Source organism: Metarhizium brunneum, chromosome 5 (genome assembly GCF_013426205.1).
Source record: "Metarhizium brunneum chromosome 5, complete sequence".
Lineage (NCBI taxonomy): Eukaryota > Fungi > Ascomycota > Sordariomycetes > Hypocreales > Clavicipitaceae > Metarhizium > Metarhizium brunneum.
In genome coordinates this window covers 3,025,220-3,050,934 of record NC_089426.1, presented here as the reverse complement: position 1 = coordinate 3,050,934, position 25,715 = coordinate 3,025,220, and the positions used below count along the sequence as shown (strand labels likewise).

General features: G+C 52.3%; 11 protein-coding genes across 11 annotated transcripts; 6 read left to right on the top strand and 5 right to left on the bottom strand.

Moving 5' to 3' along the window:
• Nucleotides 1-738: 738 nt before the first annotated feature.
• G6M90_00g089940 (uncharacterized protein) lies at nucleotides 739-1,191 on the top strand (the record flags this gene model as incomplete). Its single annotated transcript, XM_014686167.1, has 2 exons — nucleotides 739-928; nucleotides 1,022-1,191. The coding sequence occupies 2 exons, from the start codon at nucleotides 739-741 to the stop codon at nucleotides 1,189-1,191; spliced, it is 360 nt and encodes a 119-aa protein (XP_014541653.1).
• Nucleotides 1,192-1,642: 451 nt separating this feature from the next.
• Nucleotides 1,643-3,807, bottom strand: G6M90_00g089930 (uncharacterized protein; the record flags this gene model as incomplete). Its single annotated transcript, XM_014686166.1, has 2 exons — nucleotides 1,643-3,245; nucleotides 3,302-3,807. The coding sequence occupies 2 exons, from the start codon at nucleotides 3,805-3,807 to the stop codon at nucleotides 1,643-1,645; spliced, it is 2,109 nt and encodes a 702-aa protein (XP_014541652.1).
• A 3,314-nt stretch (nucleotides 3,808-7,121) lies between these two features.
• Nucleotides 7,122-7,804, bottom strand: G6M90_00g089920 (uncharacterized protein; the record flags this gene model as incomplete). The annotated part of the gene is made up of 2 exons (XM_014686165.1): nucleotides 7,122-7,460; nucleotides 7,544-7,804. 2 exons carry the CDS (start codon nucleotides 7,802-7,804, stop codon nucleotides 7,122-7,124), a joined length of 600 nt encoding a protein of 199 aa, XP_014541651.1.
• Nucleotides 7,805-10,493: 2,689 nt separating this feature from the next.
• On the top strand, nucleotides 10,494-12,563 carry PDH1 (2-methylcitrate dehydratase; the record flags this gene model as incomplete). The annotated part of the gene is made up of 3 exons (XM_014686164.1): nucleotides 10,494-10,763; nucleotides 11,063-11,840; nucleotides 11,950-12,563. The coding sequence occupies 3 exons, from the start codon at nucleotides 10,494-10,496 to the stop codon at nucleotides 12,561-12,563; spliced, it is 1,662 nt and encodes a 553-aa protein (XP_014541650.1).
• A 286-nt stretch (nucleotides 12,564-12,849) lies between these two features.
• Nucleotides 12,850-14,678, bottom strand: BGLR (Beta-glucuronidase; the record flags this gene model as incomplete). The annotated part of the gene is made up of 4 exons (XM_014686163.1): nucleotides 12,850-13,401; nucleotides 13,467-13,755; nucleotides 13,850-14,465; nucleotides 14,525-14,678. The coding sequence occupies 4 exons, from the start codon at nucleotides 14,676-14,678 to the stop codon at nucleotides 12,850-12,852; spliced, it is 1,611 nt and encodes a 536-aa protein (XP_014541649.1).
• A 1,289-nt stretch (nucleotides 14,679-15,967) lies between these two features.
• G6M90_00g089890 (uncharacterized protein) lies at nucleotides 15,968-17,296 on the bottom strand (the record flags this gene model as incomplete). Its single annotated transcript, XM_014686162.1, has 1 exon — nucleotides 15,968-17,296. One exon carries the CDS (start codon nucleotides 17,294-17,296, stop codon nucleotides 15,968-15,970), a length of 1,329 nt encoding a protein of 442 aa, XP_014541648.1.
• A 1,201-nt stretch (nucleotides 17,297-18,497) lies between these two features.
• Nucleotides 18,498-19,398, top strand: ABP1 (Actin-binding protein; the record flags this gene model as incomplete). Its single annotated transcript, XM_014686161.1, has 2 exons — nucleotides 18,498-18,560; nucleotides 18,625-19,398. 2 exons carry the CDS (start codon nucleotides 18,498-18,500, stop codon nucleotides 19,396-19,398), a joined length of 837 nt encoding a protein of 278 aa, XP_014541647.1.
• A 528-nt stretch (nucleotides 19,399-19,926) lies between these two features.
• Nucleotides 19,927-20,915, top strand: CSM1 (Protein CMS1; the record flags this gene model as incomplete). The annotated part of the gene is made up of 5 exons (XM_014686160.1): nucleotides 19,927-20,152; nucleotides 20,225-20,402; nucleotides 20,469-20,514; nucleotides 20,573-20,678; nucleotides 20,734-20,915. 5 exons carry the CDS (start codon nucleotides 19,927-19,929, stop codon nucleotides 20,913-20,915), a joined length of 738 nt encoding a protein of 245 aa, XP_014541646.1.
• A 1,699-nt stretch (nucleotides 20,916-22,614) lies between these two features.
• On the bottom strand, nucleotides 22,615-22,947 carry G6M90_00g089860 (uncharacterized protein; the record flags this gene model as incomplete). The annotated part of the gene is made up of 2 exons (XM_066131363.1): nucleotides 22,615-22,773; nucleotides 22,831-22,947. The coding sequence occupies 2 exons, from the start codon at nucleotides 22,945-22,947 to the stop codon at nucleotides 22,615-22,617; spliced, it is 276 nt and encodes a 91-aa protein (XP_065987462.1).
• A 49-nt stretch (nucleotides 22,948-22,996) lies between these two features.
• On the top strand, nucleotides 22,997-23,728 carry G6M90_00g089850 (uncharacterized protein; the record flags this gene model as incomplete). The annotated part of the gene is made up of 1 exon (XM_014686159.1): nucleotides 22,997-23,728. The coding sequence occupies one exon, from the start codon at nucleotides 22,997-22,999 to the stop codon at nucleotides 23,726-23,728; it is 732 nt and encodes a 243-aa protein (XP_014541645.1).
• Nucleotides 23,729-24,243: 515 nt separating this feature from the next.
• On the top strand, nucleotides 24,244-25,257 carry G6M90_00g089840 (uncharacterized protein; the record flags this gene model as incomplete). Its single annotated transcript, XM_014686158.1, has 2 exons — nucleotides 24,244-24,998; nucleotides 25,065-25,257. The coding sequence occupies 2 exons, from the start codon at nucleotides 24,244-24,246 to the stop codon at nucleotides 25,255-25,257; spliced, it is 948 nt and encodes a 315-aa protein (XP_014541644.1).
• Nucleotides 25,258-25,715: the final 458 nt, after the last annotated feature.

The window sequence follows — 25,715 nt, the reverse complement described above, 5'->3', positions numbered from 1 at the left end:
ACCTTGATGAGACACCAGAAATCTTGCAGCCTTTTTGCCCACCTTTTCCCAATACAAGGCTATGTTGCCTCTTTTCCCACGCACCATCAGACCACAAAACTAAATCAAGCTCTGAGCACGTATCCCGAATTTGCTGCAGAAAACTACTGCATTGAGCATCTTGCGCATGGATCATCCCGGCGCCCACTTGGACAAAAAAAGCAAGACAAAAGCCAGACCCCGGTGCATCCCAATCAAAAACAATCAATCTCATCCGAGACGGTGGGTGGGAAAACCCTGTCAAGCTGAACTTGCACCTTGATCCTCGTTTCCCCAACCGCCATGGCGACCACGCTGAACCATCCACGCCACTTGAGACCTGAATCGGCATCCAGAACCACAGACGCGCGCGCAGCAACTAGCATTTTCGCCATGTCGCTGCGGGAAAAAAAAAATGCCATGGCCATTAAGCTCACGGCCGGAAATGGCGCGGCCCCCATCCTCTGCGATGACGCACCCAGCCTATGACGTATCCCCTCCAATGAGGGCATCTCCTGCGCGACCGACTTACCACCCCTCAATCGGAGCCATGGCTCATCTTGCAGCATCAATTCATCTCCGCGAGACAAGTCTTTGATTTTCTGCTCGAATCTTACATCTCTCGCGGCGTATTCGGCATCGCATCCTGCACGACACCTGTCAAGGATATCATTCGTCGAGGCGTTTTTCCTCCCCCCTTCTTTTCTCGCCCCTCCTACAATGGACTTTGTCAAGAAAGTGGCCGACGGGATTGGTGGCAGTGGCAACAACCAGTCGGGTCGGGAGAATGAGAACAACCAGGGAAGCAACGGTAACAACAGCGATGCTGGAGCCAAGCTGATGGATTCGTTTAACAGCATGGCTGGTGGGGGCAAGCAGGGCGAGGCGAACGAGGATGGGCTTGATAAAGGTATGTGAATGCATCGGGTTGTAACACAGCATGGCCGTGCCGCTCCATACGCTTCTGGGTTGATTGGACTCGAGCACTAACTCTCGATTGCAGCCGTCGACTTTGTTCAAGAAAAGGTCCTCGGGGAAGGCGACCAGTCCAACGAGAGCGCGGCAGAGCAGGCCAAGGACGAGGCCATATCTGATTTCATTCGCGACAAGTACAAGGAAACCACCGGAAAGGACTTCTTCATCGCCGACAAGGATAAGAAATACGGCCTCTAGATTCGTCATGTTACGCGGCTGTCTTCTCAACTTATCGACGCTGTGCTATTGCATGTTTTATTACTACTCATGTACTGTTTCGTGTGTGCATGTATCATGAGTTACCTACCTAGGTAGTCAAGAGGCAAAACGCAAAAAATAAAGAACCAATCATCAGGCATTAGGCTTGCCGCCCTTTTTGGGACTTGCTCATGTCCATCTCTCCCAACCCCCCTTTTCTCCCTCGTGATATGCTGCTGCTGAAATTTTCAAGTTTCCTTGCCATGTGCTTGGTTGTTGAAAAAGTTGCTATTTCATATCCCAAAAACTAGGATTGCTACCGAAACCCATTACACGAGGCAGCTGCCTTATATTGTCAAGCGTGAATCTCCGTTTAAACTCATCTCCCAACGGTGTCGGTGAGAGGCTGTCCGAAATTCTTTGGGCTCGTTTGCTGATCGGCCAGCAGTCTCTACTGCCCTCCGCTGGGAAACTGCTGATAAGTCATCTGGTGCCCATATGGATATCTTCCTCTAAACCCTCCTCTTTGTCCATACGGGCGCCAAGTACCCCGGAATTGGCCAAAGTTTCCGCGACCCCGGGTGTGGTCGCCACATTGCCAACCTCTGCCGTGGTGCGCCTGCATATTCACGGGCTGACCTCCTTTGTGGTTTCCTCTCCATGATGAATCCTGGAGTTGATGTGGCGTGCTATCCGGTCGGGTTTTATTCTTAGCCTCTGCATCCGCGCCTGAAGCACCAACCGACTCACTGGCGGCTGCGTCGCTTGATGTTCCAGATCCATTGTGATGCTGATTGTTATAATTGCCACCCCGGCGGCCACCTCGGGGTTGCCCTCGTCGTTTGTTATTATAAGGTCGTCGAGTTGCTCTGGGTTTGCGGTCCACGTAGAAATCAATTTTTTTAACAGGATCCGTGGCCATGATGTTTTCGGATAGACCACAGCTCTCTAATTCAGCCGCTTCGGTCGTACACACCTGAAAGACGTTCTCAAGCTTCTCGAGCCCTTGCAACTCAGGAACCCACATTCGAACGTAGATGCCCTCTTTATCGTAATCAAAAGCCTGTTTGACAGGGTTAAATGTGCGAGCGTCGCCTCGAGGATCGTTTCCTATGCCAGCCACATACTGCCAATTGGCCCAGTTGGAAGATACGTCATAGTCCACAAGCATCATTTCGTACCACTCTGCTCCATATCTCCAGTCAATCTCCAGGTGCTTCGAGAAGAAACTGGCTGCATTTTGCCGTGCTCGGTTCGACGTATATCCTGTGTGAAAGAGCTCACGTTGCGATGCATCTATGAGTCCCATCCCTGTGGTTCCGTTTTGAAATCGTTCGAGGATCTTCGAGATTTGAGCAGGATCTGGTTCTTGCTCGAGGCCCGCTTTCTCCTTGTCTGCAGTTTTCCATTTCTTGTCGTAGCTTCTGTCCTGTCGAAATCCAGAGAGCCTGAAGAGTTTCCGCCCAAATTTGGCCGTGCAGAGCCGCATGTAGTCCCGCCACAGGAGTTCGAATCGAATGCCTTTTGTTCCGTCATTCTCGCCCTCGCCATATCCAACAGCGTCCCTGTATTGTTCGTCGGTTCCGTCTTCCAGCTTCAAGAGCTCCTCATGAATCTGCCTGGCGGTGAGACAGCCCAGTGACAAATAGCCGGATAACTTGAGGCTATAATCCACACCAACGAGGCCGTTGCGGGTATCCTTATACGATGTCATGGCACTAGACTTTCCCAGGTGCCTCAGCCTTGCCCAACCGCTTGTCTCACCACCAGTGAAAGGATGACCGTCTGTGGAATCCTCGGGGCGTTTGGGAGGGTTGTCCATTATGTTCTCGACTGGCTTCACTAATCTTTTCTGCAGATCTTCCAAAGATACTGGCGAAAGGAAGGGATGTGCTTGGGCAGGGATCGACCCTTCTTGGGGGAATGCTGGAAGCGCTGATTTAGCTGGACTTGGTAAAACCTTGCGAGGCTTCTCTCGGAGAGGTTCTTGAGACTTTCGATAGGTTGTGAAAACATCGGGTAAATCCGCTGGGTTTTCCAGGCCAGTGTCACGGCTAGAAGCATGCTTAGCGTGACACGAAGCCAGTCATGTATAAGAATGACAACTCACTCGTCGACAAAATACTTTTCATCTTTCCATAGCTTGAATTCAATTCCTCGCTTGGAGCACAGAGAGGATATTGATTCTTGCTCCTGCACTTCTTCCCAAGAGGGTTCTTCTGTCATCCAGACACTGCTGACGCATGGTACTGCGTCTTTGAGCTCCTTGACGAGGTGATCAATGACGTCCTTTACGCTCCCGCATCGAATTACAAGTCCACTGCCCAATTCTTCAAGGCCTCTCTTCAAATTCCAAACTGCCTCTGCGGTAAATTTGGCTCGATGAGGTCCACAACGCCAGAACTTGCCCACCTGACTTCGAGCTGGGGGATACGGTGACTGCTCGCCGTCCTTAATAAACCCAGAAAGCTCTACCTGTTGGGCAGGAAACACATATACAGGCAACAAATGGGTGAAGCCATGGTCGGAAGCGGTGGCCAAGTGGTGCAAGATAGGATTGTCAGCGACTCTCAAGTCCCGCCTCAGGAGGTAAACCAAGAGTTTACCTCTAGACATGTCTCGTCACCAGCTGAGGATTCGGGCTGGGCTTGATCTGTTCCTATCTTTGCAGTAAACAGACTGGCTAAGCCAGGTTGTCGGCGAGCGGCTACGATAAAACCAGCTGCGATTCTCGATGGTGCGTGAAATTGTAAAAGAGCCAGGGCTTTGGGACTGGGGCTATTTTGAATTGTGAACAGGTATGTCTGTTTTTTCTCTCCCTCCCTTTGAGCTGTGAGAGCCCACTTCAGGCACCACGTCGACAACAAAGTGCGTCAATGGGACCGATAAAGCTGACAGGCCCGAGGTAGCCGTGACGAATTCGCAGGGGACAGAGCTTGGCTCGGGGGGAAACAAATAGTATCTGGTGTCTAGGGGCTGGTGGGTCAGACGATCTGAGATGCTGCAGCGCGTGAAATGTGCCTTCCGAACAGTGAAGCCCTATCTATGATACGTCATGAAGCTTGTCTCGGAAGAGCGGATGGAATCCTCGAGTGGAAGATGGGTAGACTGCCAGCCTAGGTTTCTACCTACTGGTAGGTAGTGGATGCCCTGAGAAAAAGAGACAGGGAAGCAAGCGGCTTCAAAATATAGAGCAAATCGGGCAGATGAACCAGACCAGACAGCTGTGACCTCCCCCACTAGCTGTACATCGGTGCCTAAAAGACTTCTACCAACGACCATTCGAGCCTGGACCGTTCACTGTGTTCAGTCCCAGGGTAACCGTTTGAGGGCCTGCCAGGGTGTTGGCATGTGTGTACCTACACCACTGCAGGTAGTTACTAGACAACCAATGTAGCGGATTTTGGGGCTCGTAAGGTCCTCGTTTGGGCAAATCTGCCCGCTGAGGAGCCCGGTATGGCGGTGCAGGGGCCCGTTGTCTTGGGATGGCGTAGCCGCGTACTGCCGAGAGTATTGGTGGTGTATGTATATCAAACAAAAGCTGCCGGAAAATGATCAATTGAGTTTGCAAGCGTCGTCCCTATGTATGTCCCTCCACAGACAAAATGTCACGCCGGCGGAGCGAATCCAAGCTAGAATAATTGTTCAAACGGCACTTGCATGGCGCCAAGTTGCGTGCGAGGAGTGCGAAATTGATCTCGAACGACCAAATAGAATACAGAGGAGTTGAAGGGAGACAATGCCGGATACGAGGCAGGGGTCCTCGACCAAGGTTTGCTAATGCTGGGGTTAGTTCCGGCCCGTGTTGTAAGTATTTCCTGTATCGTTGACAGCTTGACTGGCACTGACTTGGGTACTAGCTTCTCTGGGGGACCCGAGTTTATCAGAGTTTAGACTAACACCAGTTTACTCCCCGATTGGCCCAATGCGAATCATAGATAACTGACTGTTGACCCTCGAGCCGTTCAGATGGGAGAAGGACCGGGCCAGAGCCCGAGAAGTGTTGTCCATGTAGGCGTCATTGCGTCAAGACAAGGTGGCAGGAGCCATGTCGAGTCGGGTTCGGGGCCAGCAGGGCCCAGCACCCGCACCAGACCGGGTGCACATGTGCAGATTCGACGTTATTGTGGCCGATGTCAGAGGCCGTCTCCACGCAGTCCAGATCGAGGCAGCAGGGGCGTGCAGCCCACTCTGCCGGAGTCGAACCAGGTCGAGCCGGGGTGACGAGTTTGTGGCGGCTTAGCGGCTGCGGATGGGTGGGTCCAGACTTAAGGATCTTTCTTCCGACTTGCTCCTGCCCGATGTTTCCATTGTTTAAGTCGGCGTCGCAGTCAATAGTGGTGGAATGCAGTAGTACATCTCGGCAAGCTCGTGGGGACAACCGAGGAGCACCTTGGACACACTCAGATGACTGGACGCCGGCATGGACCAGACCAATAATTCGGCTGGTGATGGTTGCGTGCAGTGCGAAGCAAGCTGAGCCTGGTGGGAAGTTGACGGCAGGTACCTTGGCGGCCCGGCAGAGTAGCATGTATACACGATGCTGGCGACGTTCAGGATGTTGTTGTCTGGGGCTTGTAGAGGCAGAGCTGTCACATTGCAACATTTGAAGACTTTTCGGGTTTCAGCGCTTCACAAACTTTGTACCTGCTTTCAGCCCACGCGGTCGTGCTTGCCTGCTTAAGAGTAGCTGGCCAAAAAAGCAAGAGCCGCCGCGGTCCTACGCGCCACGCGTGGAAACATGGAAGGGGCGGTGTGCCACAGGCAGCCTCAAGATTGTCTGCCAACTGCCCAGCCACGCAGCAGCCTTCCCTCCCTTGCACGTGTACGGAGCACCGAGTAACTTGGTACCTGCAAAAGACCTTGTTGAGCGCATATGGTGAAATTCAAATTTCCCATGTTCTGGTAAAACGAATACCACTTGGTGCATTGGCAAATCTGCATGCTGAGCAAGGATATTGCTGGATGACCTGGTGGCCAGGACGCCGCTTAGAGAGAATTGCTCCGCAACTTAACGGCTTTTCCCTTCCAGCCCGTGCCGCGCTCCTTCCTTGCATAGTGACGAGCATAGTTCAGACAGGTCGGAATCAAGGGAGGCAGGTCTACTCTAGTCTTGCCAGTCCAAGATTCATCTTGACTTCCCCGCATCGATTTTGATGGCTGGGGCTGCACCCATCGGCATCGAACACTAACTGACCCAATGCTTACACCGTACGGAGTAAGCAGGCTGAGGCATTCCGACTCACTCATGCATTCGTTGTGCCATCACTTTTTTTCCTCACTTCTAACCTCGGGGTTTTTTCTTTTTCTTTTCTTTGTTTTTGTTTCGGGGGCTGGCCTGGCCTGCAGCAGGTGCTCCGCACTCCTGTGCAAGCAATTATTACTACTGAGTACTAGCAACCAAGCTGACTTGTGCTACTAGTTGGGATCATCTCATTAATGACAGGCGTCATTGGCGTTGTGAAAAGGCTCGCCCTCGCGTCATCAGTGGTGGTGGTTGGTGAAGAATGTCTCGCACTTTGCAGATGCTTGTCGTCGCAACAGACGTGTGGCTTTTGAGTGTCTGACTGTCCTGTCGCAACTACGACTAGAATCTTGACAGCCGCTTCTTCTCTGCCCTTGTCAACATCTGACTGCCATTCCCACACAGCAAAATGTCACCTGGGATGTCGACTCTACTCTCATGAAATGGCAGGATTTGCTGTTGGACGCGGAAGCAGAGAACATTCCAGCTTGAGGCACAGAGTAAATTAAGTTCAATTGCAAAGGTGCTATCCACACTACCCAGTCTTGAGGCACGCAGAAATGAAGCATGCTTCCAGATCAGACACGAATGTTACATGGCCAGATAATCAGTTCTCCGTTTTGCCATCGCCTTAAAACTATCAAGTACACAACCACGCCCACATACCAGCCAAACTCTCTTTCATTTACATGAGGAAGGCAGCGAATCCGAGAGCAGCGGCACCGATGCCCCCAAGAGAAGCCTGCATATGCGAAGCAGCTCCCGATTTTGTCGGTTGGGCACCAGAAGCTGTGCCTGAAGCTCCGCTCGGCGATGTCGCTGAGCCTTGGGCCATCCTTCCACCGAACACGGCCGGAGGAGCCTGGTTTGTGGAGGCGCTCTTCGCCGTAGATGTGTACTTGTCGAGTGAATCCGTGGATGATGGATTGACGACGCCGACCATGCCGTTCTGACAGTGGCTAGCGACAGTACAGTAGAAGGCCATTGGGTTTGTGTTATTCACCATGACCTGGAAAACCTGGTCCTACAAAAAGAACACTAAAGTCAGCTTACAGCCACGGGCACGCCATTATCAACCACAAGACCAGCAGGAGGATAACAGCTTACATTTTCTCCGTTACCCGAAGTTCTCATTACACCAGAAAAGAAACCACCTTGGGCAGCCGGTCTGCATCCGTTTGCAAAGTCACCCATAGCTACGCTGTGCTGTTTGTAGAAGTGGTACTCCAACATGTCTCCGTTGGCAGCCGTAACCGAATCAGGAGAAAATGTCAGGCCATCTTTACCGACATCAATTCTGATTGTCTTTGCGCTTGCCTGGGCAGCAAGGGCGGAGAAGGCAGCGACCTTGACGGCTGTGAAGAGCATTGCAACTGCTGATATGTGTGGATGGCGTTATAGGAAGTTTTGGTTTCCAAATGTCGACAGCTGTGGGTCTGATGATGGGAGACTAAAGATCAAGGACAAGATTCAATCGAGTCAAACACGTTGGCCTATGAGAAGAGATGGGATCTGTATTAGTCGTGGAACAATTGGATGGGAAAGCCGACCCCTTTATACCCAACAAGCGTTGGGGGATTTACAAAGCAAGGCGCCAAAGGAAACGAACCCGATACACATGATCCTGTCGGAGGTCAAGCTCAAATGGCTGAGTGCCATTCGTCAGTACGCTGCAGGCTGGCTCACTGATCCTCGTGGGCTGTTTGTCACCGTCGTCTCGGGTTGTGCGGCATCGGTGATGAGACGCACAATGTCAGGATGGTCTGCGGCCTGGAGTTGGTGGCGGCCAGAAAGTCCGTGTTTGACTTTAAGACAAGGAACCCGTGGCTCTAGGATCATGCCGCATGTCTTGCCCTGATGTATCATATTCATTAAATTAATTAAATGTTGATAATAATAATCAAGGCCGGATGAACATGTACGACATCTAGTCACACTATATTCCGGCTGTACCTAGATCAAGGAAATGTACCATATTTAGATTTACTAGCTAGATTATTGGCTAGGTTCAGTCGCAATAACGAGAGAGGTCAGCAAGAATGCCGAAATGCAAGCAGGAATCCAGCCAGGGGCGATTACAGCATCAAGCACCAGGAGCAAAAGCGACCTAAGCGACTAAAGCAACCAAAGGCCAAGACTATGAGCTGCATGATGTCGGTTTGTCTGATGTGGACGCATCCATTAAAATCCGCAGTTGACATGTCGCAGAATCCTCAGAGTCCGGGGGCACGCTGGGCCGGTTTGGGATTCCGGGTCTTGAGCCATACATTCATCTATGCGGCATCGATTGGCGACGGGTCATCTCTTTAGCAGGAATTTCGACCTGTTTAGTCTCTGGTTCCAGGTTCAGTCCAAGGTTGGTTGGGTGCCCAGTTTGAAGGGTGGCCCGCGGATTTCCTTGTCCTGCAAGGGTGTCTTGTACAACAATGGGCTTGGCCGTACTTTCTTTGCGCTTGAATGCTTCCGTTTATTTCGGGGATGGAGGACCTGCGAGTTTCTGCCATGGTGGCGCGTTTCATCCCGCAACCTTGGCGGTTAACGTTGCCGGATGAACCCTACCAGCTGCCTCTCCCTCCGCCGCCCTCCGGGGCTTGAAACGTCGTTGAAACGCCATTTTCGGTGTCGACCTTTCCGGGAGGTTGCCAGACAATACTATTTTTGGACGACGTCTTGCCAGAATAGGGCGCTCGATGAGGCCGCCTGCGGGGTGGCAAAACGTGGAGCGTAGGGGTGTTGTGTGTCCTGATGCTGGGAGGTTCAACTAGTTGCTGGGAGGAACAAACAGTGTCCAGGTACAACAGATAACTATTTACAGTCTGAGTGGCCGAAGAGCTGGGAGAACGGGTTGGTTGTCCGGGATGCCCAACTCAACTCTACTATCATGGCACGGACGGCAATAGTCGCGGCAATGAGATGGACCTGTGGTGCATTATCCAAACGCCAAACTCTATAAAGGGTGTAAGGGGTTTCAGGGGAGAAGTCTGGCAATGGGGACTAGGTTCTGAATGTCTGGTACGGTCCAAGATGTAAACTTAGTGTTGAAGCGCGAGACTTGACTTGGAGTGGGCACGGGCGGGCCTATGATTTCTGTTTAACGACTCTGCCAAAAGGGGAGGCCTCCTTCAAGAGGAGGTCTTGAACAATGTCAGCTTGGATAGAAGAGGTCACGGGTGCCTGCTTGGCCCCGTCTCTCCAACATTGAAGAGGCGATGCCTTCGTCTGGTACTAATCAACTTGGTGGTAGTCGAGCCATGCCGGACTGTCTATCGCTCCTGGGTGACGACGCGAGCTTGTTGGAATATGTGCCAAAGACTGTCCCACGCGTGCAACAGCCTGATGCAGCAGAATGATGCAGCAGAATGATGCAGCAAAATGACGCAGTCTTTGATCGAGGGTCGTGGCGAGTATTTATACTCCAAGGGCGTCGTTGTGGTGGTTGTGTTGGTCATGACTCGCCACGGCTTTTGCAGATACATCTGTAGAGCGCAACGGACTCGAGATTCGAGATTTAAGACGGAGGGAGCACCCGCTGGCTCGTCCGCAATGCCATCCATGTTACAATATTGTTGAAAAGTGGGGACCAGACAACAGCAGCTCTGCTGTCTTCATTTATCTTCACCCAACCCAGGGAGAGGGCACCGACCAGTGGTGTTGCACCGTCTCTCCGGTTCAATTTACCCCATCTATTCGAGATTGGAGCGTGCCGCCACCCTGAGCAGCGAGAGACAGACCAGGCCAGAGTCACCAGACTGTTTGCGGCTCTGGGGAAGATGGGGGGGCACAAGCAACGCAACCGTCCCCTTTCGGCTTAACCGAGGATGCAAGCGCGGCATGCAACGGCAATACAGCAACTGGCAACGCACCAACGGCTGGCTGGGCGCCTGCCAGACAAACCATCACCATGAGCCGAGCTGGCTAACATTTTTTTCCCTATCCCTTCCTCCTCTTCCCGCAATTGAACTCTTTCTTCAACTCCCCCTTTTCTAGTTCAATTGTCAATTGAACACCGCTCCGCTCCGGATCTCTGTGCAAGGCCTCATCGCGCTCGCCTGCAACAATGTCTGCTGTCACCCGTGGCCTGCGGACGGCATCGAAGCAGCTTCGCGTCTCTCGTTCGTCGTGGCTCTCCGTGGGCCGCTCGGCCTCCGTCGGCGCTGCGGCTCGTGTCTTTGCGACTCCGTCCTCGACATTGCGCAGCAACTTTTCCACCTCTGCCACAAGACACTCTGGTGCGCCCGTCATGGCTTCTCAACCGCGCGAGTACGATCCTGAGATCAAGGACATTGCCGACTATGTCGCCAACAAGGCCATTGACTCGGACCTGGCTGTGAGTATTCCTATTTCTGCCGCTGCTCCCCTTTGCTGTTACTCTGGGGCCCGTCTGTCGAGGTCCCTGCTTCTCCATGGTTCCTTCCCCCGCGATTCGGGGTGGGCTCCTCGGCAAAAAAACACATCTGGAGCTACCCCGCCAACAACAAACGTCGAGAGCGAGGTTTGGAGGTTTGCTTGAAGATTGACCAAGACGACTGGACGCGGGGGGGTATTAATTGCTGTCATTACTCTAATTTTCTTTTTCTTTTCCCACTTGGCGGCATCAGACCAGACACTAACGCGCTGTTTGCTCAGTTCGATACTGCCCGATGGATCCTCCTCGATACCCTCGGCTGTGGTCTCGAGGGTTTGAGATTCAAGGAGTGCACCAAGCTCCTTGGTCCCATTGTCCCTGGCACCGTCGTCCCCAACGGCACCAAGGTTCCCGGTACTCCCTTCGTCTTGGACCCCGTCAACGGCGCCTTCAACATTGGTGCCATGATCCGATGGCTCGACTTCAACGACTGCTGGCTGGCTGCTGAGTGGGGTCACCCCTCGGACAACTTGGGTGCCATCTTGGCCGTCGCCGACTGGATCAACCGCACCAACAAGGCCGGCGGCAACCTGGCTGGCGGCAAGATCTATACCGTCAAGGATGTGCTCGAGGCCATGATCAAGGCCCACGAGATCCAGGGCTGCCTGGCCCTGCTCAACTCCTTCAACAAGGTCGGTCTGGACCACGTCGTGCTCGTCAAGGTGGCCTCCACCGCCGTCGTCTCCAAGATGCTCGGCCTCAACGAGAAGCAGATTGCCGACGCTGTTACCCAGGCCTGGGTTGACGGCCAGTCTCTGCGAACCTACCGCCACTCCCCCAACACCATGTCCCGCAAGTCTTGGGCTGCCGGTGATGCTTGCCAGCGTGCTGTCAACCTGGCTCTCAAGGTCATGAAGGGCGAGCAGGGTGTTCCTACCGTGCTGTCTGCTCCTACTTGGGGTTTCTACGATGTCCTCTTCAAGGGCAACAAGTTTGAGTTCCAGCGTCCTTATGGCAGCTACGTCATGGAGAATGTTTTGTTCAAGGTCTCCTACCCTGGTACGTCGTTCCTATTCCCGCCCCTCTCCCCCCAGCCCTTCTCGGGAGTGCCCCCGTAATACTCGTATTACGTGAACGGTCAGGTCAAAAAACTAACCCTCGCGTCCAGCCGAATTCCACTCTCAGACCGCCGTCGAGGCCTCTGAGAAGATCTTCCACCAGCTCAAGGCTTTGGGCAAGTCCGCTGCCGACATCAAGGCCGTCACCTGCCGCACTCACGAGGCCTGCATCCGCATCATCGACAAGCAGTTCAAGCCCATGGACAACTTCGCCGACCGTGACCACTGCATTCAGTACATGTGCTCCGTCATGCTCGTCTTCGGCCGCCTCGAGGCCACCGACTACACCGACGGCGGCGAGGCTGCCACCTCTGAGCTCGTCGAGTCCCTCCGCCAGAAGATCAAGTGCGTCGAGGACACCCAGTACACCCAGGACTACCACGACCCCTCCCTCCGAACCATCTCCAACGCCCTCACGGTTGAGCTCAACGACGGCACTGTCCTTGACGAGGTTTCTGTTGAGGCTCCTCTCGGCCACCGTCTCCGCCGTGACGAGGCCAAGCCCGTCATCCTCGCCAAGTTCAAGCGCCACCTCGAACCTCACTTGTCCGCAAGCCGTGTCGCGGAGCTTGTTGAGCTCAGCCAGAACAGCAGCAAGCTCGACAACATGTCTGTTGACGAGTATGTTGACCTGTACACTGTCAAGGAGAGCAAGTTCTTGTAAGTGGGGAGGTTGCGTGTGTGGGAAGTGTCGCCAGAATGTAAGAGCAGAAAAAAAATGTAGAGGACTCGTGTTTGTAGAATCCAGGAGTTCAATTGACATAATGACCAATCACTACCCACTGCTTGTAGCGCGTCTTCCAAGTGTGTGTGCCGAGCGCATATATAATGGCAACTAACTAACTAGACTTTTCAACTTGTCCTATGGGTATAGACAAACTGATGCAGACCCAGGCAAAATCGGTCAAGTGTCGCCATGACTGCCTCCCCTTTCAGCCCTGCGCATAAAATCAGCAACCCGTTGCAAAACTCAAAATAACGGCCGACGAGTCTGCCACATGGACCACCACCTCTCCGCCCTCGACTATAATCTTCTCGCCAACCGTGACATTTGTCAATCTCACGCCCCTGCCCTCGTCCAAGTCATAATTGTAGCTCCAGCCGTCGTACGTGATGCCCGTAATGGCGTCGCTCCCATTCGCCATCAGCCGGTGCACACTGGCGCGCACACCGTCCCTCACCCCTTCCACACGAAACTTGTACTTGCGGACCGTCCTCGGTGGCGGGCTGGGGAGTGGTTCCAATCCCGCCCCGCCAACGGTAGTATTGTACCCGTGCATATTGACCACCATCAGCCGGGCGAGGTGTTTCTCTCCGCTGCGGGAGGCGCAGTGCGCCGCGTACGCGGACTCGGCGGCGTCCGAGGACAGCGGGACGTGGGAAATGGAAACGGGGGCGCGGGCGGCGCGGCGCGTCATGTGGGCGGCCGTTATGGACGCGTAGTAGGGCGCTTTGGTGCCGATGGCGGCGAGGTCGGTGGCGACGGGCTGCCAGGCCTGGTACTGCTTCACGGTTAGAGCTGACATGTTCGTCTGTGCCCGGGGGCAGGTAGGGCCGGCGTACGTACGCGGTAGTTGGTGCCCTGGTGCATGTGGACTCGTTTGAATCCCACGGCGGCGGAGTACATGTTGAAGTCGACGCACCACAGGGCGGCGCCGAATGTGTTGGAGAGCCCCGGCCGTCCCTGGTTGTAGAGGGAGTTGGTTTCGCCGAATATGAGGGGCGGCGGCGACCCGGCGGCGCGGAAGATGGAGTTGTACTCGGCGACGTGGTTGTTGACGGAGAGCTTGGTGCGCGTGTGGTTCATGAGTGTGCCTTGGAGCGTTACCCCGGGTACCTTGGCGCCGTCGATGTAGCTGTTCCCCCCGTGCTCGTCAGTATCGACCAGGAATTGACGGGGAATGGGAAAGTTGTACGAGTACTAGGGGTAGAACCTGGGGGGGGACGTACTTGTGCGTGGAAAACATGGCGATGTCGCCGCGTTTATTCAGCCCAGCTGCCCACATCTTGCTTGCCTTTAGGGCATTGCTCACGCCGGCATTCGACGGCGCTATGAAGCTCACTTGGATTTCTGGACACTGCTTCTTGACTTGATTCCTGATCTCGTCTGTTCCGGCTAGCCACTCGGCCACCATGTCCGTCTCGCTCCACCCCTTCGGCCGTGGTGCATACGTCCCGGACGTAAATAAGTCGGGCTCGTTGCTGTACTCCCACGTGTAGAGGTTGCCGTGCCGCAGGGCCTCGCACGCCAATGGTGCGGTATCAACCAGAGTCTCGCGTCCCCGGGCAGTCTTGCCGCCGAGTCCCATGTTGAAGCCGTGAGAAAACCTGACGCCCGGCCATGTCCTGTAGCTCTCGAAGTAGGACTTGCCGATGGTGATGGTGGTAGGATAATCAGGGGACTTGTCGGGGTCGACGACGCCAACGAGGGACGTGGGCTGCGAGGCGTTGTAGAGGGCAAAGTCCTGGGTGTTGCCGCCGACGCGGATGACGGGGTAGTTGTTGGATATGGCGTGGATGTTGTTGATGAGGTTGTAGGAGTATTTGTTGGGGTGGGAGTGGTTGCCTGAGAGATTGGTGTGAGCACGACTCTTCCGTGGCTGGGGAATGAGAAGCAAGACGGACCGGCAAAGTCTGGAAAGGACGAGAATTCAATAGAGTAGCTGACGAAGCTGTCGAAAGGTTGGCCCGAGACAGTTGGGTTTGACGGGATGTTGTACGTTTCTGCAGCTGTACGTGTCAATGCGCTTAGAAGCGCTAGGATATAGCTTCGACTCATCGTGGTGTTGTGGCTTGACAGATGTTGATGACAGAAATGCTGAAAGTGTGAGAGAGGCGGCTTTTTATTTGAGCCTGGCAAAAGCTCACTCCGTCCGATACGACTCTGCTGCCGTCATGAAGATGTCGAGTGCCGGATTCAGCCGACAACACGCCGAGCACAATTGATTGTCACCGGGGCGAATTTTTGCCAGATGCCGTTTGGAAGAATAAAGGCGAAAACCTATACACTCAACAGTCAAGTCCCGTCCGCATCTATTCTATGGTTCGATCCATGTATAGAATACCGCCGACCGACGGTTCGGCAATAGCCTCGAAGGCGGAAGCCCCAAGTAACGGCAAATGAACATTGCGAGGGCCGAGGACAGGGCAGGTTACATTGGGACGGAATTCCTCGCATTTGGTTTACGGGTTGCAGGTTCGTTTGTCTGCGCGAATAGGCAATGGTTCCGGTTGTGCTACCGTGATCGGCCTGGCAAGGTGCATCCACCTCCTTGTCGTTTTGTTTTCAGGAGAGACTCGGTGTATTTTTTTACCCCGCGAGCTGTTGTCAATGTCACAGCCTGATAAAAGGAGAATCCGCAATCCGGGGTTTGAGCCAGAGTCATCGTCGTACATCGTTCGCTTCATCGCCGTTCGCACGCTCTTTGAATGCAGCGAAGCATGGGCTTGAGAATGTAAACGAGCTTTTCCAAAGTTGATTGCGTGTCTCAATCGTATCCATAGCCGGTCGCTTGAGACATTCACTGTTACCGCTGGTAGTTCGAGATAAGTATTTGTGCCTTGGACTGTCGTGTCCATATGCGGACGAGAGGTATTGTGCATGAAGCTGTTCTTTCGATATTTGAGCTCATTTCTACCATCAAGCAGCCCACCACTATGACGAAATAGATGTTACTTTAGTCGAGCTGGCGACGTGCGTAAGCCGAAAGGGTGTGAGAGTCGGTGATATATAGTTGCTAACATGTCGCCACTAGTCGGGGTTTCACAGTCTTCTCGGCCCCCGACGGAGGCAGTTATCCTTTCAACAAGTTCAAGACATTGTTCCTGATCCATTCCACACCAAACAGGTGAATATTAAGTACGTGGCTCTGTTTCAAGCATGCCGAATCTATCCATCCATATGTTGCTTCGTGATATGGAAGCGCTCTTGGTTTAAGCGTATACTTCGTTAGTGGTGACAAGACAATGTGCGAAACCATCTTGGTTGCTGCGATGGATAAACGTCCTGGGCTCGGAAAGGGCGTTATACCATGATATCCAGTGCTCTGATGTTGGCGAGCCTGGATACTACAGCTTTAGTTCCTGCAGCCCAGCGTCCTGCGTCTCTTCAACCAACATGACCACTTCTTCCATGCGCGAAAGGTATTCGTCACACATTCCTGGCTCGGCCCACGGCTCCTTAGAGACCTCAATGCAATATGCCTTTGCTTCAGTTCTCTTCTCCTGTGCTAACATCAATGGGGTCTTGCCGTCATGTGCCTTGGCCGAGGGATCGGCTCCGGCATTCAAGAGCAACCTAGTCGACGTCGGAGAACCATTCATCACGGCGACATGTAATGGCGTTTCTCCCGCATCAGTTGCAGCGTTGGAATTTGCTCCAGCTTCTAACAGATACGCGACCACCGAGACGTCGCCTCCTCCCTTGGCTGCAGCAACTGCTAGATGTAACGGCGTCTCTCCGCCCAGTTTAGGCGTGTTAGGATCGGCACCTCGGTCAAGTAGAACCTTGGCTCGCATGTCTGGAAACGCAGCTGAGGCTAGGTGCAGTGCCGTCTCTCTGGCATTGATGGTTTGGGCAGATATGTCAGCACCAGCATCCAGGAGTACTCGTATCTTTTCTTCAGTCCCTCTCTCCGCCGCGCAGTGAAGGGGCGTTTGGCCATCATTGGTTGCCAGAGATACGTCGACACCTACCGCAATGAGTTGCTGGAGTATGCTTGCACTGCCCCAAGCCGCAGCTCGATGTAGCACCGTTGTTCCATCGTCAGTGCGAGCCAAGACGTCACCTCCTGCAGCGAGAATCAGCTCGACCATGTCCTCGGATGCTTCTGCAGCCCTGAAAAGAACCGTATCTTCTCCTTCACCTCTTGAATGGACATCCGCCCCCGCATCGAGCAGCATCTTGGCCATTGCATAGCCTCCTGATATAGCGCTATGCAATGCTGTGTCTCCATTGTTATTTTTTGTCGATAGGATTTCGGACAGTTTCATCCTGTTCTTGGCCTCGTGTATGAGAAGCCGGACGACGTCTTGATAGCCCCGTGAGGCGGCGACCTGAAGCGGTGTTTCGCCATAGCAGTTCCTTGCCAAGATATCTGCTCCCGCCGCAACTAGCTTCTGTGAAACCTCGTCGTGTCCAAAATGCGCGGCAACGTGTAATGGTGTTTCGAAATCGACGTTCACAGCCGAGATATTAGCCCCAGCATCAATCAGTAGCTGTGCTGCTGCTCGAGATCCCGCTGCCGCTGCAACATGCAATGCAGTAACACCATCATATTTGGCAAATGTATAATTAGCGCCAGAGGCGAGGAGCTGTTGCATGTCTGTATAGTTGTCGGCCCATGATGCGTTGAAAAGGGCCATTGCCTGTTGGGGCATATCGTCTGAGAAGGCCATCGCCAGCCGTGTGGCTGGTAAAATCAACAAAGTTATGGGAAATAACATGTTCATTAGCTAGAAAAGAAACTGCAAATTTGACGTTTTATGTCGTGAGGGGGTGAGAAAGTCGCCGAGTGAGACAAGGAGCAAGGAGGCGCAAAGAACCGTGAACTGTAACCGGAAATCAAAATTAACGCCGGTGTATCTGACAAGAAAGTCAATGTAGTGAGGGGGTTCTGCGCGCCCAAGGGACAAAACAACAAGCACAAGAATAATATGTACAGACAGTTTCCACATCAACAATGTTGAATGCAGCAAGTTTACCAGTTACCCCTGTCGTGAATGAAGTGAGAAATTGGGCATCCAGTGTCCACGATATGGAGTTACCGATACAAGGATAGTGACAGGGGTATAGGCCACAGGGGATGTGCTCTAAACGGCGAGAGGAGACAGCAGGACAATGCACAATATACGCCAGGCCACATGGCATGGTACGATACAGTATCATATAACTACAGATAGGTTGTACACTATAGAGGAGGGTCAAATGAAATTTCTAGAAACTATCTTCATGTCGGATGCGCATCGAAGGAAATATCGTGGCATTGGTTATGAAATACTGCCAAGACTTACACGTCACGCATACCAAATGCACAAGTCGGAATGCACGGACTGACGGTGAATTCGGGGAGCCGGGGCACCGCAATACTGTAATTATGAATGGAGGGCCGATTGTGCCACGGAGCTTCGAACAACATGAAAATCACGTGTTGTCTGCACAACGCAGCGGTCGGCGTGTCCTCCAACCTTTCAGAAGTTTACGAGTCTCTAATGTTGATCAACTGATGGATTACGGCTGCACAGCATTTTCGAGCATGTTGGCATTGGGGATTGGGCACTCGCGGCGTGTTGTGTTCCCGCAGCAGCAACGTTATGGGCTTGCCAGTCAGCACAGCCTCAACGGCCTCCCTTCGGCCCCAATCATTATGCGCCACTCCGGAACTTTGAAACGGAAGCCAAGACGCTCAGTCTGTTCATAAAGCTTCTTGCCCCTCCGCGCCATCCTCGCCTTTCATCTTCCGCCTCCCTGCCTCTTTAAACACAGTGCCCTTGAATCGCATACCCGTCGGTCGATACATCAACGGCAGCCTAAAACATTGCAAATCGTGTCATACACCATCTCAACCGTAGGCGAGCCGGCTCCGAGCCAGACTTCAAAATGGTATCCGCCGACCGCCAGCTCATCATGGAGACCAACCGGTCGCTTCGGAATATCAAAACAGTACGACTCCCTCTGCGCACCTTGTCTTTTTCTTTAAACCACCGCGCTGACCATCATTCACCAGGAACTTGAGAATCTCCTCGAGAAAGGCGTCATCGACGAAGCGGTCTTCGACCAGATCCACGCGGCTCTACCACAAGAGTCACCCCTCTCGGGACCTCTCCGCACAACAAACGGCAACACATCAACGACTGCCGCTCGAGATAGTCCTGCCCCCGCCGCAAGCAGCACTACTTCTCCGCCCCCGCCCACCCAGCAGATGCAGAACCTGGGCATAAACAACGGCAATCCTAATACCACATCGCCTTCGCCAGGGCCCCCTTCATACGACCAGACGCCCGCGCCAAGCTTACCCAGCCGATCCATCAAGCCTGTGCTTGCCCATGCACGGGCTTTGTACCGTTATGTCGCTTCTGATAACCGCGATGTGTCGTTCGATAAGGATGACAAGATTGTTGTGCATCAATACATGAATCAGGACTGGTGGATGGGCCAGAACACCCGAACCGGCCAGGAGGGCATATTCCCCAGGAACTATGTCCTCGTTGAGCACGAGGAGCAAAAGTCTGCCCCGTACGCTGCCGCCCCGTACGCGCAGCCTCAGTATGGATATCCCCCTCCTGGACAGGTCCCCCCGCAGCAGCAGAACCCGTACAACTCTAATGTGCCGCCTATGGCTGTTGCTGAGGGTGGGCAACCTGCCAACGGAGAACAACAGCAAGGCGGAGATAGCAAGGTTGGAGAGTATGGTAAGAAGTTTGGCAAGAAGCTCGGCAATGCTGCCATTTTTGGTGCGGGTGCCACTATTGGTGGTAATATTGTCAACAGCATCTTTTAGAGCTTGGATGGAGATGCAGGAGATATAGACATCTACGTGGGTATAATGGACTATGATGTTAGGCGTTTGGGCAATGTGGCATATATTTTTTGGCATCAGTATATCCGGAGGTTTCACAGTCAAATTGAAGCGCACTATTTTCTCAGTTAGTAATTGATGCCACATCAGATACGGGCCTCCAAATATACACATGTTTACTCCGTACTTCACTTCATCAACGCTGGAAGGGAGGCAGCACCATCTAAACCACCACTACGGAGTATGCAACTGCACATGCATGTGCATACATTGTACATGTAAGGAAATGCCCCACTAATTTCGACGACCAGTTAGTTGGCTAGCGTCTGGTCTGGTCGATGAAGCCGACTCCACAGAGTCCACACTCCGCTGCCAGTGTTGGCTGCTCAAAAATTCTGATGAGCGATTCAAGACATGAGCTTTCCTTGACCAGAAAGACCAACCTAGCCTTTTAACTACCTTGCACTTTTCTATTTGGAATACGATATAGTCCTTTGCTCCTGGCTAATCATGTCGAATTCGAAGAAGCGCGCCGCGGAGCCTGCGCCCGAGGCCAAAAAGAAGAAGAAAAAGGCCAAGCTTTCAAAAGACGATGAGGCTCTGGACATGGAACTTGGCCTGAACACACTGTTCAATCGCCTGGACAACCAATTGCTCGCAGATCACCTGGCACAGAAACTTGGCCGATTCGGAAGCGACCTCAGCTCGGTTGAGGTTTCGGATCTGACCGTATCTGGTATGTCTGTTGGCTAAGAGTGGATGATTCGGTGAGATGAAGTGAGAGGGACAGTGCTAATCAGCCCCATAGCCAACTCAATACAAGATACCACCTCATGGGAGGAAAATAGAACGCTCGATAATCTGCCTGGCTTCCTTGAAAAGTTCTCAGAGGGCGAAGAGTCTCTCAAGAAAGTCCCAAGGAAGAAGGGCTCACCTCACACTCTCATCGTCGCTGGTGCCGGACTAAGGGCGGCCGACATGGTCAGGTATGGTGATCTCCAGGCGCTACAGTTGCACACTCACTCCAGACATACTTATTGACTGTATCAAAGAGCTGTACGAAAGTTTTCGAGCAAGGACAACACCGTGGCAAAGCTGGTAGGCATGAATGCCACTGCGTTAACTTAGTCGTGCGAAAATGCTAATCACATTACAGTTCGCCAAGCACATGAAAGTGGACGACCAGGTGACGTTTCTCAAAAATAGAAAGACGGGAATTGGTGTCGGTACGCCCGCCCGTCTGATAGAGTTGATCGACAATGGTATGAGCCCAGATGCCGTATCGGCTGCAACTGCATCCTACTAACACTGGCGCAGGCGCTTTGTCATTGGATAATCTGCAAAGGCTTGTTGTAGATGCCTCGCATGTCGACCAGAAGAAGAGAGGCATTATGGACATGAAGGATACCATGATGCCACTTGCCAGATTTTTGACTCGTCCAGAATTCAAAGAGCGTTATAGAGCCGAGAAGAAGCCCTTGGCGTTGCTCTTCTACTAGATACCCTTCTGCTTTTGCGGCGTTGGCACCATTACATTTCAAAGGGGGGGGATATACTTGCATTTCTTCGGCGGTGCTAATTGTACGTATCTTCGAATACTGGGAATAATAATCCATGTCAATGCCACTGAATGGTCAGTAACCGCTATCCGCTCGCACTCTATGACGACAGTTAAGCGAGGTTGACTTTTGTTTGGACCCGTGGAAGGAAGGTCACAAGTCTGGAAGTGTCTGGTAGACTCGCATCGGTTGATCCGAATTCACCTTCTTCCTCGGCAACCAACACCCTTGCAGTGAAATGCCGCTCCTGCCTTCAATGTTTTGACTACAGCAGCCGCTTGTAATCCATCAGACTTGGCTCGGCCCTGTTTTCTTCTGCTTTTTTCTTTCTCTTCAACCTCAACCTTCGTCGCTCATTGCAACTATCCCTTCTCATTATCACGCTTCGGCACACTGTCACTCATTTTTGGATTTCCTTCTCAGCCTCTTTCGCTCTACCCATTTTTTGGTGACCATCGTTAATTACGACTAGCCATTTTGACAGCCTTTCACTTTTAGAGTACGGCATCCCCAACATGCGGATCACATTGATTGGTACACTTTTGCTGTTCTCAGCCTTAGCACGTTGTCAACGTGTTGTAGGGAGAACGGTGCCTGGTAGGTAATCATGGTGCTGGTTTGGCAGATGTTGTGAGGCTAATCGTGTCCATAAGCCTGCGTCACAGACTGTCAGAGGTCTCTTGCTGAACATGGGCTACTCACTGATAGCATGAAGAGCACTTGTGCTACTCCCAAACTTCAACGAGTAGGTTTTGTTCCACCCATCTCAACACGCATGCTTCTAACAGGTTGAAATAGGCACACTTTCAGTGTCTCATCAATCTTTGCAGTCCTGAATCCTACGGTCGAGCATTGGCATACTCAGTTTCTGCTTGCTGTGATACTGGCGTCAATATCATCCCCCTGCATCCCATCGAGATTAGCCAGCCTGCTCAGCACAAGCGGAGCCTGCAATCAAAAGTGTCCGGCAAGACGCAAACTGGTGACAAATTCACAGCTTTCAACCAAGAGATCGATTCGAAACGCGACCTTGCTGTTGCTTTAACATGCAATACTGGGCAAGATGGCGTTATCACAGTATCTCTAGGATCTCCTCGGGCATCTATAGCTCCAGCATCGATGGCTGATGATGAGGCTTTGCTTTTTGCGGATGGATTCAAGACCAGTAGGTGTGCCCATGCGTCCCCGATAAAGTATCCAAAGTGTCTAGCCAGTTAACACCAAGCACAGCCGTTTTGTCTCACGAACGAGCTACACTGTCTCTGCATACGGCTACTTCCATGGATGAATCTCGGGGCCATGGGAGTGACTCTACAACTGACTGTGAATCTTCCAACGACAGCCCCCGAGCGACTTCTGGGACAACAACTACGCCGACACAAAGTATTCCTTGCAAATCAAGTGGTTCCCGTTTCGGCAGCACCCCCACGTCCACAATCTGTAGTGGTTTTGAACAATACAAGTCTACGACGAGCCAAACGCATTCATCTGCTTCGTGTACGTTGTCTGGTGCTTCAAACTTTGGAGTCAGTCCCCACCCAGCACAGGTGACTGCCTCTACAGAATCAATCTCTCAGACTTCGCAACATTCGACATCTAGCTGCACTTCGTCATCGTCTCAGACTGACGCTAGATCTCGTCATTTGCCGTCAGATAACCCAAATACGCCAACGACGGACTGCTCTGATGATATAGGCCGCTGGACTATGTCGACAAGACTCCAAACGTCGACACATGAGTCCTGGACCTTAGACTCTAACGAATTGAGCACGAGCAGACTCTCAAGCTCGGATACACCCTGTTCGTCAGATTTGGCGCGTTCCAGCGTGTATTCAGGTCAGGATCAGAGCTTTACACTGACTTCGGCTATAAGTCGAAACAGTATCACATCCACCTCTTGCACAGCTAGTAGTCCAAGCTCAAGCTCATCCTTTGCACATTCCGGCTCTACCTCTTCCTCCTCATCTACCATAGCTAGGACATCTCGTGACCAATTTGAGACGGCTTGTACCACCAATACTATGTCTAGTACTACTAGCTCCACATTCACTACATCTTCCAGCTCTGGAGGAAACTTTGCCGCTACACCGGCCGCTTATACCTTTCCATCTCCTTCTTCCTTACCACCAGCATACAACCCGCCATTGGAAGAATATGGATACGGCACCCCACCACCAGTATATGACTTTCCAAGCCAAGGAAATGGTGGTGACGAACCTCGATCATCAAGGAGCTCGTATCCGACGTCGTCGCTCGATCAACATTTTAGCTCCGGATCAGGACGACAAGATGGAAGCCCAGCTGCGTATGATACCAGCATGGCCAGACCGACACGAATGGCACATGCTGCTCCAGCTCATGACACAAATACAAATCGCGACAAAGCAGCGCTTCAGGATACGTCCAGCCCAGTTGAGGTCACCCTCATATCTTCAGTCCTGGGAGAAGGATTTCAAACCACAATCATTACGGTAAACGAGGCTCAGGCTACTTCGCTTGCCATGCCTTTGGCCTTGGCCTTGAACAGTCCGGTAGAGGGGAGACCCGATTCAAGTACATCAGAACCAGAGGGTTCTGAATCAAGTCATCAGAATTCTGGCCCAAGTGATGAACTTAACAATTCTAGCAGCGTAGGCTTCGAGACGCCAATGCCGGCATTTTTTGCCGGAGGATCGGCGACGACCGACCCTAGCATATATGTACTAATAAGCACCGTGTCTCTTGCAGCTGGTTTCGCCATTTGCATCTTGTAACGCATATCAGAAATGGATATGGGATAGCTGCTTTTTGCAACGATTGTGATGGATTGCAGAGCAAGATTAGGGATTTTATATGATTGCGTTTTCAATGTATATTGTTAGACATTGGCACTCGCCCTTTCTGTAACATTGCAGAAGTCAATAATCTATAACAAGTTTTTTCTAAGGACATAGGCGTTTCTGCAGTGAGAACATGCGAAATTGGCGTCAACAAAGAGCCAGGCTGAAAACATATGTACGGGGTCGGTGATTGAAAGTGTTCTTGATGCAGATATCACTAGAGCCCTTGATTTTGTAGTGGAGCCAGGTGGGTCGAGCCAGCATTGAAGGGTCCGGTGAGACCAACCTCGACAGGTAAACTACGTTGTACACTCCGTATGGGGTACCGGCTCCGCTAAAATTTCTGGCAAATCTCTGTCTCGACTGAATAGTCCAGGTTCTGGCAATTCAGCACTTCGCAACACACGCGCAAGCCCCAAAATCCACGAATTGTTTGTAATTAGACGGCAATGAAAAGCAAGCGAGCTCACGAAGCCACTACGGCTGCCGAAGACTTCCTCCCCGTCGACGACGCCCCAGTAGAGAAGAAGCGAAAGAGAAGCGACGATGAACCTGCTGAAGTGAAGCAGAAGAAGGCTAAGAAGGCTAAGAAGGACAAGAAGGATAAAAAGAAGGATAAAAAGGAGAGCAGAAAAGAGAGGAAGGACAAGCGAAAGGATCTGCAGGATTTACCCGAGGAGGAGAAGGAGGAAGAGGAAGACGCTGTAAAAGATGACGCAGACGTGTCGCAAACCCCGGATGTAAGCGACGAGAAGAAGTCCAAGAAGAAGGAGAAGAAGGAGAAGAAGGAGAAGAAGCGCAAGGAGGCAGCCAACGGAGACGTCAGCGACGAGCCAAAGAAAGAAAAGAAGGACAAGAAGGATAAGAAGGACAAGAAGAAAAACTCCAAAGACGAGGCGGCTCCCACCCAAGAAACACCAGCACCAGCGGCATCAAACGACGCCGAGGACGCGCCAGACGCCAAGTCCTCCCGCCACATCGTCTTCGTGGGCAACCTGCCCTTCACGGCGACGGCGGACAGCATCAAGGCGCACTTTGCGTCGCTGAAGCCCATTTCCGTGCGGTGCATGAAGAACAAGGACGACGACAAGCCGTGCCGGGGCATCGCATTTGTCGAGTTTGCCAACGTGTGGACCATGAGGACGTGTCTGGACAAGTTCCACCATACCGAGTTTGAGGGGCGCAGGATCAACGTTGAGCTGACGTGAGTTATGCTTTTTTTTCTAACCGTGTATAAGTGGCACGGGGATGCTGACTGTTTTTTTTAAAGGGCCGGCGGCGGGGGCAAGACCAAGTTTAGAAAAGACAAGATTCTCGAAAAGAACCAGAAGCTGGATGAGAATAGGGCCAAGAGGATCGAGAAGGAGAGGGCTGCGAAGGAGGAGAGCGGTGGCCAGAGGGAGGAGGGCTCGGCGGGCATTCATCCCAGTCGTTTGGCTAGGATTCCGGGACTGGGGGAATAAAAGTTGCCTCAGTGAGATGCTGTCTTTTTTTTTTCTATTTTGTGTGCAAGAACGTTTTGTCATCATGCTAGAACCCCTTCACTTAGATACCCCCCTTTGTATGGATTAATTCCATCACATCACATGCATTGGAGCGGAACATATCATGTCGGGCAGGAAAATAGGTTCTGACAAATTCACTCCCGTACGACTTCAATACACATCTGAACATGTCTTGGTGCTATCTACGAGCAAAAAAAAAGAAGAATTTGGGTTGGATATCCTTGACACTAGGGAGAGACGAATACCGAGAGATTTAATAAAAAAACAAAAAAAGTTTTAAAAAAATTACAGGAGACAAAAAGACACCCCAATCATCTGAAACAAGACGCCTCCGGGTGCCTCTTTGCTCCTTCAAGCATACTCGGCTAGCGATGAGGGTCTCTGTGCCTCCCGGCGGCAAAGTAGACGAGGAGCTG